The sequence below is a fragment of the Herpailurus yagouaroundi genome, unplaced genomic scaffold (assembly GCF_014898765.1).
Source record: "Herpailurus yagouaroundi ecotype Mexico unplaced genomic scaffold, PumYag 187, whole genome shotgun sequence".
In the NCBI taxonomy this organism is placed as follows: Eukaryota; Metazoa; Chordata; class Mammalia; order Carnivora; family Felidae; genus Herpailurus; species Herpailurus yagouaroundi.
In genome coordinates this window covers 3,970,156-3,990,878 of record NW_024412418.1, presented here as the reverse complement: position 1 = coordinate 3,990,878, position 20,723 = coordinate 3,970,156, and the positions used below count along the sequence as shown (strand labels likewise).

The 20,723-nt window shown below is 40.4% G+C and overlaps 1 protein-coding gene across 1 annotated transcript in view; it reads left to right on the top strand.

Annotated features, from left to right (window-relative positions):
- LOC121043422 (fatty acid desaturase 2-like protein FADS2B) overlaps positions 1–6,631 on the top strand; it is a 40,055-nt gene extending 33,424 nt beyond the window's left edge. The window contains exons 10-12 of the mRNA XM_040495139.1: positions 2,995–3,074; positions 4,268–4,393; positions 6,028–6,631. Of these exons, the coding sequence (XP_040351073.1) occupies positions 2,995–3,074; positions 4,268–4,393; positions 6,028–6,079 (258 nt within the window). The 3' untranslated portion in view covers positions 6,080–6,631. The remainder of the gene's footprint in view (positions 1–2,994; positions 3,075–4,267; positions 4,394–6,027) is intronic.
- The last annotated feature ends 14,092 nt before the right edge of the window (positions 6,632–20,723 follow it).

Genomic DNA, 20,723 nt, shown 5'->3' with positions numbered 1-20,723 from the left:
TATATTATATATTATTATATAATAATTACAGGGTCTATCCACCAGGAAGAGCTGACAATTATAAATGTCTATTCACCAAATATGGGAGCCCCCAAATATATAAAACAATTATTCACAAACATAAGCAACCTTATTGATAAGAATGTGGTAATTTCAGGGGACTTTAATACTCCACTTACAACATTGGATAGATCATCTAGACACAGGATCAATAAAGAAACAAGGACCTTGAATGATACACTGGATCAGATGGATTTGATAGATATATTTAGAACTCTGCATCCCAAAGCAACAGAATATACTTTCTTCTCGAGTGCACATGGAACATTCTCCAAGATAGATCACATACTGGGTCACAAAACAGCTCTTCATAAGTATACAAGAATTGAGATCATACCATGCATACTTTCAGACCACAATGCGATGAAGCTTGAAATCAACCACGAGAAAAAGTCTGGAAAACCTCCAAAAGCATGGAGGTTAAAGAACACCCTACTAAAGAAAGAATGGGTCAACCAGGCAATTAGAGAAGAAATTTAAAAATATATGGAAAGAAATGAAAATGAAAATACAACAATCCAAATGCTTTGGGATGCAGCGAAGGCAGTCCTGAGAGGAAAATACATTGCAATCCAGGCCTATCTCAAGGAACGAGAAAAATCCCAAATACAAAATCTAACAGCACACCTAAAGGAAATAGAAGCAGAACAGCAAAAACACCCCAAATCCAGAAGAAGAAGAGAAATAATAAAGATCAGAGCAGAAATAAACAATATAGAATCTAAAAAAACTATAGAGCAGATCAATGAAACCAAGAGTTGGTTTTTTGAAAAAATAAACAAAATTGATAAACCTCTAGCCAGGCTTCTCAAAAAGAAAAGGGAGATGACCCAAATAGATAAAATCATGAATGAAAATGGAATTATTACAACCAATCCCTCAGAAATACAAGCAACTATCAGGGAATACTATGAAAAATTATATGCCTACAAACTGGACGACCTGGAAGAAATAGACAAATTCCTAAACACCCACACACTTCCAAACTCAAACAGGAAGAAATAGAAAGCTTGAGCAGACCCATAACCAGAGAAGAAATTGAATCAGTTATCAAAAATCTCCCAACAAATAAGAGTCCAGGACCAGATGGCTTCCCTGGGGAATTCTACCAGACATTTAAAGCAGAGATAATACCTATCCTTCTCAAGCTATTCCAAATAATAGAAAGAGAAGGAAAACTTCCAGACTCATTCTATGAAGTCAGCATTACTTTGATTCCTAAACCAGACAGAGACCCAGTGAAAAAAGAGACATCTGGATGGCTTACAGGCATATGAAAAGACGCTCAATGTCATGCCTCATCAGGGAAATACAAATCAAAACCACACTCAGATATCACCTCCCGCCAGTCAGAGTGGCCAAAATGAACAAAACAGGAGACTATAGATGCTGGAGAGGTTGTGGAGAAACGGGAACCCTCCAGCACTGTTGGTGGGAAGGCAAACTGGTGTAGCCGCTCTGGAAAACAGTGTGGAGGTTCCTCAAAAAATTAAAAATAGACCTACCCTATGACCCAGCAGTAGCACTGCTAGGAATTTACCCAAGGGATACAGGAGTACTGATGCATAGGGGCACTTGTACCCCAATGTTTTTAGCAGCACTCTCAACAATAGCCGAATTATGGAAAGAGCCTAAATGTCCATCAACTGATGAATGGATAAAGAAATTGTGGTTTATATACACAATGGAGTACTACGTGGCAATGAGAAAGAATGAAATATGGCCTTTTGCAGCAACTTGGATGGAACTGGAGAGTGTGATGCTAAGTGAAATAAGTCATACAGAGAAGGACAGATTCCATATGTGTTCACTCCTATGTGGATCCTGAGAAACTTAACAGAAGACCATGGGGAAGAGGAAGAAAAAACAATGGTTAGAGAGGGAGGGAGCCAAAACATAAGAGACTCCTAAAAACTGAGAACAAACTGAGGGTTTATGGGGGGTGGGAGGGAGGGGAGGGTGGGTGATGGGTATTGAGGAGGGCACCTGTTGGGATGAGCACTGGATGTTGTATGGAAACCAATTTGACAATAAATTTCACAATAATAATAAAAAAGGCACTTAATGAAATGATATTCATAAGGGTTCTTAATTTTGAAAGTCTGGAGAAGCCCATGAACTCCTTCTCAGGATAATGGTTTTAAGTTCATAAAATAAAATACATTAGATTGTAAAGGAAACTGCTTAAACTGAAATGCACTTCTATGCTCAGAATCTGTGGCTGGAACAATTGAATGCCTCACTTCCCATTTAGAAGTCCTTCATATGTACCCTATGGAAATGGCATTCTAACCTCAACAATCTCTACCAAAATCCTATAATCCCACTTCCCGTCTGCCAGAGTCCTCATTTATGACACTTTAGCCTTCTGTATCCAAGGGCTGATGGTGACTTAGCCCCTTCAAATCCTACATACTTCTTTATATCTGTTGCTTTATATAAACGTCTTAGCAAAATATGTTAGCACCTTTTTAAATTATAATTTCCTTGAGACCTGGCACTGTGTATCTTTTATATCCCTCTTAGTTTCTTACACAAAATAGGAACTTGTTGAACAATTAGCTTATTAAGGGAATATACATCTTTTTTTTTTTTTTTTTTTTGAAAGAGAGAGAGGTCACAAGTGAGGGAGGGGCAGAAAGAGACAGAATCCCAGGAGGAGCAGAGGGAGAGAGAGAGAGGGAGAGAAAGAGAAGGAGAGAGAGAGGGAGAGAAAGAGAGAGAGAAGCGGGGGCCACTCAAGCAGAACTCATGGTCACCCGAAGTGGGGTTCAAGCTCACACAATGTGGGATTCCAACTCATGAACTGTGAGAGCATGACCTGAGCCAAAGCCAGATGCTTAACGACTGAACCACCGGGCACCTGGGGAATAAATAAACATCTCCTATGACACTTGGGCTTACTTACATCTAATGTGACCTTTTTCTTTGCAGGTCTTGACCACGTGTAATGCTGAACAGTCCATTTTCAATGACTGGTTCACTGGGCACCTGAACTTTCAGATCGAGCACCAGTAAGTGATGGAAACAGTTCATGATAAAAGGCAAAGGCTGTAACTTATAACAGTCCCCACCCCCACCCCCTACAGTCCAGAGCAAGCCTTAGACTCGGGATTTCTGATGGAAAAAATGAATCAGAATTCTCTCAATTCTATTAACATCAATGGTAAGGAAAGGAAGAAAGAAAGGAGGTGTAACAATTGTGAGTAAATGGAGGAAGATCTTGAAAAAATACCAAAGACTCAGTTTCTGGATTCCTAAGGACTTAGGAATTCGTGATTGTTTTTTTACATGTGGTTTGTTGGCAAAACCCAAGAAAAATCATGACATTTGTGTATCCGAGTTGTGTTGAAACTTAATTAAGATTTAATTTGAATATTAATCTGTATCTACATCTTTGGAGCTGAGGTTTAAAATAATCAACAATGAAATCCAGTTCCTACTGCAATTTCCAAGTGATATCTGGAAATACTTTACCAATAGGCAGTTAGATAGGCACCAAAGAAAGAGGAAATGATAATACTTTGAAAGTCAATCTCTCCAGAATATTCAAGGAAGAGGCTTTCCACATTCATTTCATCTAAGCCAAATCTATGATAGGCAGAGAAGGAAAAAGATCTTATACCTACTCATGGGATTTTCTTATCCTTTCTCTTGTTAGTCCTTTAAAATCTCAGCAAAACAAGAAAGATTATTATTCATATTTCATCAAAGAGAAGGTTAAAACCCAAGAAGTTCATCTGGCTAGTTAGCGAAAGCCTTGGATAAAACCCATCTCTCTTCTTACTTTTCTCCTAGCACTTTTCCCCATATGCCTTGATTAAAACTTACTAATATTCACCTATTCATTGTGCAGGAGATATATGTATATACAGAAAGAGACAGAGACAGAATTGGGGTTGGGGAAGTTATCTCCAGCTCTCCAGGTAATTCAAAATGGTAGAAAACCCCATACTTTCATTTCACCTGTCTCAGAATAAATATATTTTATAGAGGTAAGTCTCTTTGGTCTTCCCAAACATTAGCCACCCACAGGGCATGCAGAGGGTTAAAAGATAAGATTAGACTGCTTTGGCAAGAGTTTTTGAGCTTTCTAGAGAAGTATTGTACAATGTCTACATTGCTAATAGAGTTTTATCTAGTAATAGGGGAACAAAAACTTCTTCTTTTGATCTAAGTTTTATATCTCCTGTTTCTGTTTCCCTAGTCTGTTTCCCACAATGCCACGCCATAATTATCACAAGGTGGCACCCCTGGTGAGGTCACTGTGTGCGAAGCATGGATTACAGTATGTGAATAAGCCCATGTTGGAAGCTTTTGGAGATATTGTCAGGTAATTACAGAGTCTCTCAGCTCACAGCTCTCATTTCCCTCTCACTGCTAGTCCCCAGACTATTCACTGGCTTGTGAATCATTTACCCAACAACTCTTTGTTAAGGGGCATCTGTATGTCCAGCATGGACATGAGACCCTTTAGGAAACATCAACAATGCAATGATAATAAATAATTCTTACCATTTACCTACTGCCTTCGAGATACTTCTTAGTGAAAATGTCTCACTACCCTACTAAATCTCAAGCTTCTTAAAACCAGGACTGTGTGTTGTCTTTGAATCCCCCACAGAACCTTGACATGGTTTAGAATTTATGTGCGGGGAGGGACTTTCAAATCATCTGGCCCAGAGTTGCAAACTTAGATGCCTACAGGGTCCAGGGACATAAGTGTGTGGGTTGGGGGGTAGGGGGACTGACCAGGAGCAGAGAATCCTGCAGGAACTGAAAATCTGTGCTCATCGTGGTGCATTCACAGTCCCCTAGAGAACATTAACAGCCCATGATCTGGGTTTAATAAGTTTCTCTTTCTTTTAGAATTAGGAAAACAAAATACCAGTGTCTTGAATGATGCCAATAAGATCAGATCTGGCCTGATCTGCCCCTGGATGGTTCTCCAGCTTAGACTCTCCACCGCTCCCATCTTCCTTTTCTGTCCTCCAGAGACCTAATCTCTCTTCAGTTGCTACAGAACTTCCTGCCCCTTGCCATTTTCTGTCCTTTGCCCCTTGGCTTTTGTCTAGAATGTTCTTCCAGTCTGCCCCCTCCCCTCACATCACCTTGTCAATTTCCATCCCTTCCCCAAGATTCATAAATGCCTTTTCCTCATCTTGGTCTTCCCTTGACCCCAGGACTCAATCTGTCACCTGCTCTTGCAGCACCTACTTCTCTTCACTTTACCTTTATCACAATCATGATTAAATAACATTGTGGGTAATAAATTATTTAATAAGTGTCTCCCCAGAGGGGAAAATGGGTGATGGGCATTGAGGAGGGCACTTGTTGGGATGAACCCTGGGTGTTAAATGTAAGCGATGAACCACAGGAAACTACCCCAAAAGCCAAGAGCACATTTTACAGATTTATGATAACAAATTTGACAATAAATTAAAATTAAAAAAAATATATATATATACATAGACACATGTGTCTATGTGTATCTAGATATATATGTCTCCCAAACCAAACCAGAAACTCCATGTAGGTCGGTCTCATGTCTCTCCTACTCACTGCTGTATCCCCAGAGCGTAGAAAAACATCTTTCACATTATAAAGCATGATGGTGGGTAGAAAACAGGATGAGTTGGCAGAGAGGTATATGCATTATCTTATAGAGAGACTCAGAGAAGTTTGTTTTTAATGCTACAGAAGAGGATAGTTAATGGTTTGGGACACAAAAGAGAATAAAATGAGAGAAAAACTCAACCTCCCCCCTAAAGAAAAGGTGAATTCATCTGCTAAAAATCAATGCAGTATATTTGACTACCTCCACTGGACAACAGAAAAGACGTCTTTCAGATATATCTGAAAATGAAAACATTGCCTTGAACCAAGCAAAAGTGCACATGTTCCATGGAGCAGCTCCTCTTACATTAAAGTCTCACCCACTGATGATTTTGTTTACCTTTCCCACAGGGCCTTGAAGAAATCTGCAGCCCTCTGGATGGATGCTTACTATGAAACATGAAGCAGAGCATCAACCTTGACACACATGTAGCTGTGTCTCTGAAGGGGGTTAATGAATGTGCAAGAGCTCTTTCTTGCTTAGCTGCTGGTGCCATAGGCATACCTGCGGTGCCAGGAGTGTGAATCCCAAGGGCACATGATAACCCCTTCCCTGAAGGTTTTCTCTGCAATTGCAAAGCAATGGAAACACAAGACGGTTAGGGTGCCAAAAGGGAAATGGGAGCCAATTTTCTTTATTTCTTTTATAGAATCTTGAACTTAGTCCTACTAATAGACCTAATCAGATCATCTCCATCACTGGGGCGTATGCAAGGGAACCAGACAAAAGTCTTACTGAGAAACTGGGTATAAGAAGAAGTGGGACAAAAGAGAGACCTCTGATGGACACTTGGGAAAACAGCACGGTTGCCCTTAGAAGAGAATGGTGTATTTAAGAAATTTCTGCTGACCATACAAAATTTTGCTTATTCCTTACTTAAATGTGTGAGCCTCTTTTTTCTCTAAAAATTAAACATAATTAACATTAAAGTCTCCTTAAATGTTTCAATCTTCACTTTGGATTTTTCTTATTGTAATGGCATATGTGTAATTATGGTGTGTATGTATTTTTCTTCCAACTTATAAAATCTCTTAAGGAGCTCCCTACATCCAGGCCCAATATCCACTGACACAGGAGGTTAAGCTTCCATATTTTAGCATTACTGGCCTTCTGCTAAAGCATAAACCGGTCCTGAGTATAAGACTGATTTGCCTAATTCCTACCCACAAGAGCGGAAATACTGTGCCTTGCTATTGAGTAACTCTGATGAAGGAAAGAGATCTGTTTTCTGTAATGTAGGCCCCAGGCTGTGTCAAGGCATTTTCCAAGCTTAGCACCGAGTTATGCATTTCTTAAGATAAGAGAGTTTCAATGCTAGAAGGATGAGTGGACACTCTCAAGACCATACTGATGTCTGGCTTTGGTGCTTTTGCTCATCTGTTCATGGGGTCATGTTGGAGCTCACCCTAGCTGTGAGGAGGGAAAGCAAACAGTATAAACTCCCATCTGTGGCTCCAGGCAAGTCAGCATTAGGGATTTATCTGTTGCCTGAAATGCTACCAGGAAGCATTTCATTCCCTTACTCCAAACCCTGCAAAATACTCTTTTTCTTTGTTCTTAATTAAATCCCCAGGTAGGTTCAGGAGCACAGATCCTGTGGCAGAAGTGAGTGTTATGACTTGAAAGAAGCCACTGGTGCTGAAGCAGAGGGAGCAGGGGCCAGAGAGGTACAAGATGGGGCAATGAAGGACAGTATGTGAAGTGACTCACAGGTCCAGGGGAGTTAACCATGTATGTCAAAGCCAGGAAAGCAAGAACTGGTTGGGGGGGGGAGGAGCATTGAAATGGTAATAATATTGAACAGGGAAGTTAAGCAGAGGATAGAAAGGAAGAAAGGCTTTATTGGTTTTATGATTCTTTGTAATATAAGCCCTAATGGATATGGCCATAACCCATATTCCACCTACTGGTGGATCTATAAGTGATTTCTCCTGCCGGAAATCAGGGCTGCAAGTGGGTGTGGGGGACAGTGGTTGTTTTCTCTGCCTCATCTGGTTCAACCCCCAGAGGTGCTCAAGTCCTGTTTCTCCTCCTGGTCACTAGAAATAGCAAGTCGACTTCTCCCTTGACTGACTCAGTAACTCAAAGGCATCCCTCTCTGTGTTGAGACCAGACCACTTGGCAGTTGCCTGAATGGAGTTGGTTACTGTGGGACTGAACACATCTTGGGAGATTTTGACACATTTTGTAGGGAAAACATGTGAAATTAGTTCAAGCAAGTTGCTAGGTAAGAATAAAAATTTATGGTGGGTAAACTTTAACCTGCTTAAGGCGTCCCAAGTCAGCATAGTAGTCATTTTCATGAACTATCTCAACTAATTTATCTTCCTCACCCTTTGCTGACAGGTATTTGCACTTGGTGAGGAATGTGACTACATTTTATTACCTGTCCAACAAGCCTCCTGGAGAAGGAGAACCAAGGCCTGTCACGTTCACAGCTTCCCACAACACTGAGCACTGAGCGAGAATCTAGACGGTCAGTCCTCAGGGTATTTCATTTCTGTCCTCTCTGCTCTATGGCCGCTTGAATGAAGGTGGCTTGCTGGGCCACACTTCTGCGTCTTTAAACTAAATGACTCCTGAGAATTGAATTACAGCCTTACCTGAAACTGTTCAATGGGTTTTCATGGCTCTTGGAATAAAGAGCCAACCCTCAGATGGCCAACAGACTTTGCCTGCATTGGCCCCTCCCCATATACCCTCCCCTACCTTGTACCAGACTGGCCCTTGTTCCCTCTGCTTCGGCCCCAGTGGCTTCTTCCAGTCATGATACTTGCTCTGCTACAGGGTCTTTGCCCCTAAGCCCAGTGTCTGAACCCCTCTGTCACCCTCCCTGCCCTCACTTCTTCTCTCCTGGTTACCTGCCACTCACCTGCTGATCTCAGGGCAGCCTCCACACTAAAGGCCTGTTGTAAGTCAAGGCCTATTGTTATACACTCTGTAACAATTACTACAGGTAAAATTGTACATTCGTTTGTGTGATTCATTAATTTGTTTGTCTTCTACCCCAGCCTGCAATATCCATGAGAGTAGGAACTGCCTGATCTGTTGGAGGCAGACAACAAAGATGTGTGGAAGGGAGGGAAGGAAGAAGAGAGGGAGGGAGGGGAGGGAAACAAGTATATGAATGTAATTTTTCTAATTTGATAGAAAGGAAAAATTTGTCATATATATGAAAATAATTTCTATATTCTAACTCTGAATTATCAAAATTATTTTCAAAGCATAAGAACATCTACCAAGCAGTAAGTACTGAGCTACCCCCTTCATAGGCATTAGTCTATTTAATCCTCATAATAACCCCTTGGGGCAAGACCTATAATTAATATCACTTTACAGATGAAAAACTTGGGGCTTAGGCAGGCCAAACAACTTGCCTGATGTCACAGATAGGAAATGCTGGAGTAGTTTCAGACCCAGCAATGTCTGACTCCATAGTCAACGCTCATTAATTTCCATGCCAAGGAATTCAAAGTAAGAGGGAATTAAGTGATATTAATAGACATGGGCAGTTGGCATTTCTGGAATAACTTCAATCACTTGCCAGGAACTGATGGAATAGGCATTAAGGTAGTTATCTTTTTTTTTATAAATATACCCAGTATTTATTTTTTTAAGTTTATTTATTTTTGAAATAGGGAGAGAGGGTACAAGTGGTGGAGGGGCAGAGAGAGAGAGGGAGGGAGGGAGACACAGAATCCAAAGCAGGCTCCAGGCTCTGAGCTGTCAGCACAACCTGATGCGGGGCTCAAACTCAGGAAATGCAAGATCATGACCTGAGCCGAAGTCAGACACTCAACCAATGGAGCCACCCAGGCTCCCCAATGTAGTTCTCTTTTCACCAGCAGGGACAGGTGCCTAGGGGAAGGGAAGGCTGGAGAAGCATATGACAGGAACAGCACTAACTCAGAAAGGATTCCTGTTGACTCACTTCTACTCACCAGTCCTAAAAGAGTATCCTGCTCATAAAAAATGTCACTCGGGAGTGGTCAAGCTGAGATGTAAGCCTTCAGAAATGACAGATACTGCATTAACTGTAGAGGAACAGGATGAAGAAATGGATTTGAGATTTTGTGGTGATTTAACATGAATTCAGCCAAGGAAAATTCATCTTCCCTGTGGCTGTCTTCATATGGTCTTCCCTGAAACCCTATTTCCTCAAAAGCACATTCTTCTTGGTAAAATGAGGCAGTGAGAACTTGCACGCACTGTCAGTCGGGCATTAAGTAAGGGTGACTGGAAGAGAAGTCAGAACCCAGATCCTAATTTCAGCTCTGTAACACCCTACAGCGAAATTGGCCAGGTCATTTATACCCTCCTACCTCAATCTGTGTAACAGGTGTGCCTAGTATTAGCTGGCCCGTCCATATCATAGCGTGACTGGGACAAAGGAGTAAGGCAAACAGAATAGTTTCATAAGCTGAGAACACCCATTCTGATGCTTATTATTGCTATTATGTTATAATGAGGTTCCTCCAATCGCAGACCCACGAGAAGCAAGAGGGCCATAGAGTCACACAGAAACACAAGATGGACAGACACTTAATCATTTTATAATGACAGTGGCACCTTTCACCAAGTGAGAAGCTTATGAGTCACAAGCAAGAAAATGATTTCTCCCGTTGCAACAAGTAACACCCTTGAGGCACCTTCCACATCTGGCTGTATTAAATCTCCTGGAACCAGCAGAAATCTCCAGATCTCAGGCTGAAGGGCAAGTAGAGAACCAGAGGTTCTACTTATACCAATTTATGGTTAATCGTCTGAGAGCACAATCCTCACTGTTGAAAATCATACCAAATATAAGTATACTGTTTGTTGCTTAATCAGTATGTTATTTAGGAATCTCTTGACTATTTCCATGCTAATCATCAACCTCAAAGATACAGAAAGCATAAAAGATTGAACTTAAACTTTTTTTTTTAATTTACATCAAATTTAGTTAGCATATAGTGTAATAATGATTTCAAGAGAAGAATCCAGTGATGCTTCCCCTACTTACAACACCTAGGGCTCATCCCAACAAGTGTCCTCCTTAGTCCCCCTTGCCATATAGCCCATCCCCCCACCTTAAACCCCTCCAGCAAGCCTCAGTTTGTTCTCTGTATTTAAGAGTCTCTTATGTTTTGTCACCCTGTTTTTATGTTATTCTTGCTTCCCTTCCCTTATGTTGACCTGCTTTGAATCTTAAATTCCACACGAGTGAACTCATATGATATTTGTCTTTTTCCAATTTCACTTAGCATAATACACTCTAGTTCCATTCATGTTGTTGGAAATGGCAAGATTTCATTCTTTTTGATTGCCAAGTAATATTCCATTGTATATGTATATCACCTCTTCTTTATCCATTCATCAGTCAATAGACATTTGGGCTCTTTCCATACTTTGGCTATTGTTGATAGTGCTGCTATAAGCATTGGGGTACATGTGCCCCTTAGAAACAGCACACCTGTATCCTTTGGATAAATACTTAGTAGAGCAATTGCTGGGTTGTAAGGTAGTTACAGGAGAATTAATTTATAACCTTGAAGTAGGAAAAGTCTTCTTTTGTTTAATGTTTATTTATTTTTGAGAGAGAGAGAGAGAGAGAGAGAGAGAGACAGAGAGAGAGACAGAGAGAGACAGAGACAGAGTGCAAGCAGGGGAGGGGCAGCAAGAGAGGGAAACACAAAATCCAAAGTAGGCTCCAGGCTCTCTGATCTGTCAGCACACATCTGACTCAGGGCTCAAACTCAAGAACTGTGAGATGACCTGAGCTGAAGTCGGACACTTGACCGACTGAACCAGGCGGGTGCCCCTCTATTTTTAATTTTTTGAGGAAGCTCCATACTGTTTTCCAGAGTGGCTGCACCAGCTTGCATTCCCATGAGCAGCGCAAAAGTGTTCCACTTTCTCAGCATCCTTGCCAACATCTGTTGTTCCCTGAGTTGTTAACGTTAGCCATTCTGACAGGTGTGAGGTGGTATCTCATTGTGGTTTTGATCTGGTTCTGATGATGAGTGATGTTGAACATTTTTTTCATGTGTCTGTTAGTTTTCTGGATGTCTTCTTTGGACGAGTGTATATTCATGTCTTTTGCCCATGTCTTCACTAGATTATTTGTTCTGGGGGGGGTGTTGAGTTTGATAAGTTCTTTATAGTTTTTGGATACTAACCCTTTATCTGATATGTCATTTGAAAATATCTTCTCCCATTCCGTCAGTAGCTTTTTCGTTTTGTTGATTATTTCCTTCGCTGTGCAAAAGCTCTTTATTTTAATGAGGTCCCAGTAGTTCATTTTTGCTTTTATTCCCTTGCCTCTGGAGATGTGTTAAGAAGTTGCTGCAGCCAAGGTCAAAGAGTTTTTTTTCTGCTTTCTCCTCAATGATTTTGATGGATTCCTGTCTTACATTTAGGTCTTTCATCCATTTTGAGGGTTTTTTTGTGTGTGTATGGTATAAGAAAGTCATCTAGGTTAATTCTTCTGCATGTTGCTGTCCAGTTTTTCAAACACCATTTGCTGAAGAGACTGTCTTTATTCCATTGGATATTCTTTCTTGCTTTGTCAAAGATGAGTGGGCCATACATTTGTGGTCTATTTGGGGGTTCTCTATTCTCTTCCATTGACCTTCTTGTCTGTTTTTGTGCCAGTACCATACTGTCTTGATTATTACAGCTTTGGAATACATCCTGAAGTCTGGAATTGTGATGCCTCCAGCTCTGGTTTTCTTTTTTAGGATTGCTTTGGCTATGCAGGGTCTTTTCTGGTTCCATAAAAATTTTAGGACTGTTTCTTCAAGCTCTGTGAGGAACGCTGGTGATAGTAGATTGGTTTGGGTAGTATCAATATTTTAACAATATTTCTTCTTCCAATCCGTGAGCATGGAATATTTTTCCATTTTTTGTATCTTATTTCATTTTTTTCATAAGCTTTCTATAGTTTTCAGTGTATAGATTTTTCACCTCTTTAGTTAGATTTATTCCTAGGTATTTTATGGGTTTTGGTGCAACTGCAAGTGGGATTGATTCCTTGATTTCTCTTTCTGTTGCTTCGTTATTGGTGTATAGAACAGCAACCAATTTCTGTGCATTGATTTTGTATCCTGTGACTTTGCTGAATCCATGGATCAGTTATAGCTGGTTTTTTTGGTGGAATCTTTGGATTTTCCACATAGAGTATCATGTTGTCTGCAAGGAGTTAAAGATTGCCTTCCTCCTTGCTGATTTGGATGCCTTTTATTTCTTTGTGTTGTCTGATTGCTGAGGCTTGGACTTCCAAACACTATTGTGAATAACAGTGGTGAGAGTAGACATCCTTGTTGTGTTCCTGACCTTAGGGGGAAAGATCTCAGATTTTCCCCATTGAGGATGATATTACCAGAGGGTCTTCATATATGGCTTTTATGATCTTGAGGTATGGTCTTTCTTTCTTTAAGGTTTTTATTAAAAAAAAAAAAGGATGCTGTATTTTGTCAAATGCTTTCTCTGCATCTATTGAGAGGATCATGTTCTTATTCTTTCATGTATTAATGTGCTGTATCACATTGATTTGCAGATATTGAACCAGCCTTGCATCCAGATTTAAATTCCACTTGATCATGGTGAGTAGTTTTTTTAATATATTGTTGGGTCTGGTTGGCAAGTATCTTGTTGAGGATTTTTGCATACATTTTCATCATGGAAATTGGTCTGTAGTTCTCCTTTTTAGTGGGGTCTTTGTCTGGTTTTGGAATCAAAGTAATGCTGGCCTCATAGAATGAGTTTGGAAGTTTTCTTTCCATCTCGATTTTTTGGAACAGCTTCAAGAGAATAGGTGTTAATTCTTCTATAAATGTTTGGTAGAATTTCCCTGGAAAGCCATCTGGCCCTGGACTCTTGTGTTTTGGGAGATTTTTGATTACTAATTCGATTTCTTTACTGGTTATGGGTCTGTTTAAATTTTCTATGTCTTCCTATTTCAGTTTTGGTAGTTTGTGTGTTTCTAGAAATTTGTCCATTTCTTCCAGACTGCCCAATTTATTGGCATACAATTGCTCATAATATTCTTTTATTGTTTGTATTTCTGCAGTGTTGGTTGTGATCTATTTGTGATTTTATTTATTTGGGTCCTTTCCTTTTTCTTTTTGATCAAACTGGCTAGTGGCTTATCAATTTTGTTTATTCTTTCAAAGAACCAGCAGCTCCCGGTTTCACTGATCTGCTCTACCATTTATTTGTTTGTTTGTTTTCGATATCATTGATTTCTACTCCAATATTTATTTTTTCCTGTCTTCTGCTGGTTTTGGGTTTTATTTGCTGTTCTTTTTCCAGCTCTTTAGATGTAAGTTTATGTTGTGTATCTGAGACCTTTCTTCTTTCTTTAGGCCTGAATTGCTACATATTTCCCTCTGTGACTGCCTTTGCTGCATCACAGTGATTTGAGACTGTTATCATTTTCATTGGCTTCCATATACTTTTTAATTTCCCCTTTAATTTCTTGGTTAACCCGTTCATTATTTAGTAGGATGTTCTTTAATCTCCAAAAATTTGTGGTCTTTCCAAATTTTTTCTTGTGGTTGATTTCGAATTTCATAGCATTGTGGTCTGAAAATATGCATCTCAAACTTTTGTACTGTCAAAGGCTGATTTATGTCCAGTATGTGATCTATTCTGGAGAATGTTCCATGGGCACTTGAGAAGAATATGAATTCTTCTGCTTTAAGATGAAATGTTCTGAATATATCTGTTAAGTCCGTCTGGTCCAGGCGTCATTCAAAACAATTTTTTCCTTATTGATTTTCTGCTTAGATTATCTGTCCACTATTGTAAGTGGAGTGTTGAAGTCCCCTACTATTATGGTATTATTATCAATGAGTTTCTGTATGTTTGCGATTAACTTATTTATATATTTGGGTGTTTCCACTCAAATTGGGGGCATAAATGTTTACAATTGTTAGATGTTGGTGGCTAGACCCCTTAATTATGATATAATGCCCTTCTTCATCTCTTGTTACAGTCCTTATTTTAAAATCTAGTTTGTCTGACTATAAGTATGGCTACTCTGACTTTCTTTTGGCGACCATTAGCATGATAAATGGTTCTCCATCCCCTTACTTTCAACCTGAAGGTGTCTTTAGGTCTAAAATGGGTCTCTTGTGTATCTTATTTTCTTATCCATTTTCATACAATATGTCTTTTTATTGGAGTATTTAGTCCATTGACATTTATAGTGAGTACAGAAGACTATGAATTTATTGCCATTGTGTTGCCTGTAGAGTTGCAGTTTCTGGTGGTGTTCTCTTGTCCTCTCTAGTCTTTGTTGTTTTTGGTCTTTTTTGTTTTGTTTCATCTTTTCTTCCTTCAGAGAGTCCCCCTGCCCTTAAAATTTCTTGAGGGCTGGTTTAGTGGTCATGAACTCCTTTAGTTTTTGTTTGTCTGGGAAACTCTTCATCTCTCCTATTTTGAATGACAGCCTTGCTGGATAAAGAATTCTTGGCTGCATATTTTTCTGATTCAGCATGTCAAATATATCCTGCCACTCCTTTCTGGCCTGTCAAGTTTCTGTGGATAGGTCTGCTGTAAACCTGTTCTGTCTTCCCTTGTAGGTTAAGGACATTTTTTTTCCCTTGATGCTTTCATAATTCTTTCCTTGTCTGTGTTTTTTGTGAATTTGACTATCATATGCCTTGGTGATGGTAGTTTTGGTTGAATCTAATGGGGGTTCTTTGTACTTCTTGGATTCTGATGTCTGTGTCTTTCTCCAGATGAGGAAAGTTTTCCACTATGATTTGCTCATATAAACCTTCTTCCCTTTTTTCTCTCTTTTCATCTCCTGGGACTCTTATGATTCAGATGTTACCTTTTTAATAAGTCACTGAGTTCTCTCATTCTTGTATCATGCTCTTTTACCTTAGTTTTCCTCTTTTTTTCTGCTTCATTATTCTCCACTATTTTGTCTTCTATAGCACTGATCCCCCACTCTGCTTTGTCCATCCTTGCCACCATGGCATCCATTCAAGATTGCATCTCAGGTATAGCATTTTTAATTTTGTCCTGACTAGATTTTACTTATTTTATCTCCACAGAAAGGGACTCTATACCTTTTTTCAACCCCAACTAGTATTCTTATAATTGTGGTTCTAAAGTCTAGTCCAAACATCTTGCTTATATCTGTGTTGATTAAGCCTCTGGCAGTCATTTCTTCCTGTTCTATCTTTTGGGGTGAATTCCTTCATTTTGTCATTTTGGAGGAAGAAAAAGAATTAACAAAAGAAAATTAAAAACTAAACTTAAAAATTAAAAACTACACAAAAAAATAAAATAAAGGAAGCTATATCCTAAGTGCATTTTGGTTTTGTTGTTGAAAGAAGCTTGATAGAATAGAGGAAAAAGGGAAACAAAACAAAAAAGAAAAAATTAAGAAAAAGTTTTAAAAATTAAAAAAATGTATACAATAAAATAGAATAAAATGAAATGAAGAAACTGAAATAGAATTTTTAAAAAATTACAAAAAGAATAAAAAACATAGTAAAAAGAATTTTTATAAACTATTTTTTAAAAAAGGAAAATAAAAATATTTCTTTTTCTTTCTGTATCCAAGAAAAAAAAAAGAGAAAAAGAGAAAAAAAAACTTAAACAGTAAGTAAAAAAAAAAAAGAAAAGAAAAAGAAATAGAGAAAAATGAATAGATGAACCAGCAAACAGAATGAAAATGGAATGAAGTTACATCCAGTTTCCCCTAGAAGTCAAACTATGAAGCGTTCTATAGTCCGTACACTAAGCAGGTGGAGAGATTTGTGGTCCTCCTCTAAGGCATGTGCTTGGAGGGCCCAGTTGGGTGGGGCTTGGTGTAATGGCTCCATTCTCCACTAGGTGGTACTGACTAGCCTACTGGGGTGGATCAGTGTGTTGCACATGCACAGGAGAGGTGAAAATGGCTCACACAGCATCCTGGTTTCTGGCACAGGAACTCTGCACTCTCACCAACTCCCAATCAAGCACCCCTCCTTTGTCTCAGGCTTCTGTCCATTCACTGCTTCTACATTGTCTGTGTCCAAGCCATCAGCCTGACAGGCAGTACCTTCCTCCAAAATTTTATCTCAGATGGGGCTATATTTCCACACCCCTCACTTCTGAGAACCCTGTGGCTTGGACCCACCCCAACTCTCTGGGGGAGGGTCTCACTGAGCAATAACCGGGTGCCCACTTGCCCCAACAAACATTCATGTGATTGCGCTGTGGTAGAGGTTCAGAGATCATGGCCAGGTGCTGGCTTACCCCAGAAAAAGTTTGCAATCACACTGCAGCAAAGGTTCAGAGATTATGGCAAATCACAACACAGATCTGGGGCCAGGTTTCACCACACTTTGGCAGCTCTGTTCCAATACCAGTGAACATGGCTGTTCTCTGGGGTCCACTGGGACTTGTACCTATGGGGAGGCTATCTGGCCTATACCAAATGCTTTCCAGGTGGGGGAACTGCTTCTCCCGTGTGGCCCAGGACCCCTCAGACCTCTCTGCCTGCTCCTAGGGATTCCCCCTTCCTCCCCACCAGAGCACTGCAAGGTATTGATCTCCAGAATTTCCTACTCTGTGCTCTCCTGTTTATAGAGTCCAAATGGTATTGAAAGCTTCTCCTTGATCCCTGTCAATGGTTTTGGGGAGCAGATTTCTTGTTCAGTTCCTTGTGTTTCCACTCTTTCTCTTCAGCTACTTTCAAGGGGAGTGCTTCTCCTGCACTCTTCTTATGTGACATACTATCCCCCGCCCCGTCCTCTCTCCCCCAAAACAGCTTCCTACCCTCTGCAGCTTCTTTCTCCCCACTTCACCTCTCTGCACTGTATACCTGATGAGTTCTGTGGTTCAAGTTATGCAGATTGTCGTGTTAATCCTCAGATCAATTTCCTAGGTGTACAAAATGGTTTGGTGCTGATCTAACTGCATTTCAGGGAGTAGAGAAGCTGAGAACTTCCATGCTGCTGCGCCATCTTGGCCCCATCCTGAACTTAAACCCTCTTGATGGCAAGACTATATTTAGGTACTTTTTCTTTCCCAGCAGCATTTATGGAAATTGCAGATAGCATGTTGAGAGAATCTTACAGTGAACATCTGAGTAAGCTCCACCTAAATTCAACATTAGTATTTTAGAAAACATGTCTCATTTCATGCTTATCCATCTACCTATCAGTCCATTAATCTGCCTGATTTTTGTATTGCTTCAAAGTAAATTTCCAAGGGCTTACTTTTACTTTTTTTATTTAATTTCTTGAATGAGAGAGAGAGAACACGGAGAGAGGCAGAAGGACAGAGATAGAATCTTTTTTTTTTTTTAATTTTTTTTTCAACGTTTTTATTTATTTTTGGGACAGAGAGAGACAGAGCATGAACGGGGGAGGGGCAGAGACAGAGGGAGACACAGAATCGGAAACAGGCTCCAGGCTCCGAGCCATCAGCCCAGAGCCTGACGCGGGGCTCGAACTCACAGACCGCGAGATCGTGACCTGGCTGAAGTCGGACGCTTAACCGACTGCGCCACCCAGGCACCCCCAGAGATAGAATCTTAAGCAGGCTCCACACCCAGCACAAAGCCTAACATGAGGCTCGATCCCAGGACGCTGACATCATGACCTGGGCTGAAATCAAGAGTCAGATGTTCAGTCAACCGAGCTACCCAGGTGCCCCTGCAGAAGCCTGCATTTAAAAATAAGCCTCATGGGGCGCCTGGGTGGCGCAGTCGGTTAAGCGTCCAACTTCAGCCAGGTCACGATCTTGCGGTCCGTGAGTTCGAGCCCCATGTCAGGCTCTGGGCTGATGGCTCAGAGCCTGGAGCCTGTTTCCGATTCTGTGTCTCCCTCTCTCTCTGCCCCTCCCCCGTTCATGCTCTGTCTCTCTCTGTCCCAAAAATAAATAAACGTTGAAAAAAAAATTTTTAAATAAGCCTCAGATTATGCAACCATAAAAGCATATTTCTCTTCTTCAATAAAGAATTGGTGTAAATTGTGGAGACGTTTCATCTTTAAAGGTATTTTATTTTATTTTTTTTTAAACGTTTATTTATTTTTGGGACAGAGAGAGACACAGCATGAACGGGGGAGGGGCAGAGAGAGAGGGAGACACAGAATCGGAAACAGGCTCCAGGCTCTGAGCTATCAGCCCAGAGCCCGACGCGGGGCTCGAACTCACGGACCGCGAGATCATGACCTGGCTGAAGTCGGACGCTTAACCGACTGCGCCACCCAGGCGCCCCTCTTTAAAGGTATTTTAGAGGAATTTGCTATAAGGGAATATAACACAGTTAGCTTTCTGCAAAATTATTAACTCAAAGTTAATATTCTATTCAAAGAATAGAGTTAGAGGTGTGTGAACTGCAAACTAGTGTCCCAGCTTTTTCCCTCACTTACACTTCATTTCTTCATGAGTCTAGTTTGCCTTGTGTTTTCTACAACATCCAAAAATAATTTCCTGTTGTTTGTACAAGTATGGTATTCTCTGGGACATTTTCCCAAACTTCACTCACCAGGTTAAGTCTCCCTTGATAAGCTCCTATGCCTGTGCACCTCACTGATACAACTTATTCCTTCCTGTTCACCCACGACACTGAAAACTCCATGGGAGCTGTCACTCATCGTTTTATTACCATCCCACCCATTGTTTGGCATTGAGTGGGTGCTCAGTAAATGTTTTAATGAGTAATTAGTTAGTTAGAGCTATGGTAGATAAGCCTGGGAAGTTAAATTGAGTTCTCACTGAAAAAAAGTCTACAATGTCAGGCTGGAAAATATATGCTTGGTTTAGTAGACTATGTGGGTCCACAGGGAATCTTTGAGCTGGAGAGTAGTATAATTGGAACTGAGCTCTGGAAGGACCCTTCTGGAACCACACAAAGGGAAGATTGGAAGATGAGTGGCACAGAGGAGGGGAGACCAGCAAGGTGACTAATTCAACAGCCTCAGTGGGAGATATTGAGAACCTGAATTCAGCTGGTGGTGTAAAAAATGAAATGGAAAGGAATAAATGAGACACATTGTAAAGTCTGGGTCCATGAAACATAGCCTATGATTAAGCATTAAGGTCATGTAAAGATGACCCAAAGTTTGCATTGTAGGTGACATTAGCCAAGGGGCGAAAAGTAGAAGATGGAGTAAAATTGAAGTGTTGATTTTAAATATCTTGAGTTAATGATATTAGAGGAAAATCTAAGTGTGAATGGCTAGCAGGTAATTGTAGAAAATGCCCTTTTAGACCTTGCAAGAGGCATAAGGGCAAAAGATACCAGCTTGGACATAGTCTCAGAGAGATCATCAAGAAAAAGAGCAGAGGGGTAGATTTGATTTGACAGAGAATCTTATTGATGTTTTCAGTTAAGTTGGAGGAAGAAAAATGGGCCCGCAAATAAATAAATAAATAAATAAATAAATAAATAAATAAATAAAAGATGTACACTGAGTCCTTGCAGGAAATACAAGGGAATGTCAGAGGCAGAGGGTGGGAAAGAAGAAAGGTTAGGGGAGCAGCTAGAAAACAAGTCCAATACCCAGAGAAGGCATCAGAGGGGAAGCCCATTTCATTTCATGGAACTTTGTTTTGTTTGCAAAGTTGAGTCGGCTCATCTCAAGAAACCAAATATCCAAGCTGAAGAATGTGCCCTGAACACGTTCAACGGTATTCTAAAGGGAAGATTTTGCTGTTTCAAGTTTGTCAACATTTATAAAAATTAGACATAAGGATTTTATATTTGCATGAAACCCAAAGATTTTTCTGTAATGGCACAGACACAAAATTAAAATGTTCATCTAAAACACAAAGGTAAGTGGATAGGAGGCACATTGCCCAAGAGAACCCACCTGGGAACGCTGTACCCTGGGCTCCATGCATCTGAACTGAGAGATGAGGGGATCAACATTTCAACAAATCAGGATGCCCATCACATGAGCTGGAAAGTTATGGTCTACACCACCTCAAGCGACATTTCTGGATTTCATTGCTAGTCCTACAGACAGAAGTAGGAAACAGCCCCTTTATCATTTATTAAAACACTGAGGGGGCGCCTGGGTGGCGCAGTCGGTTAAGCGTCCGACTTCAGCCA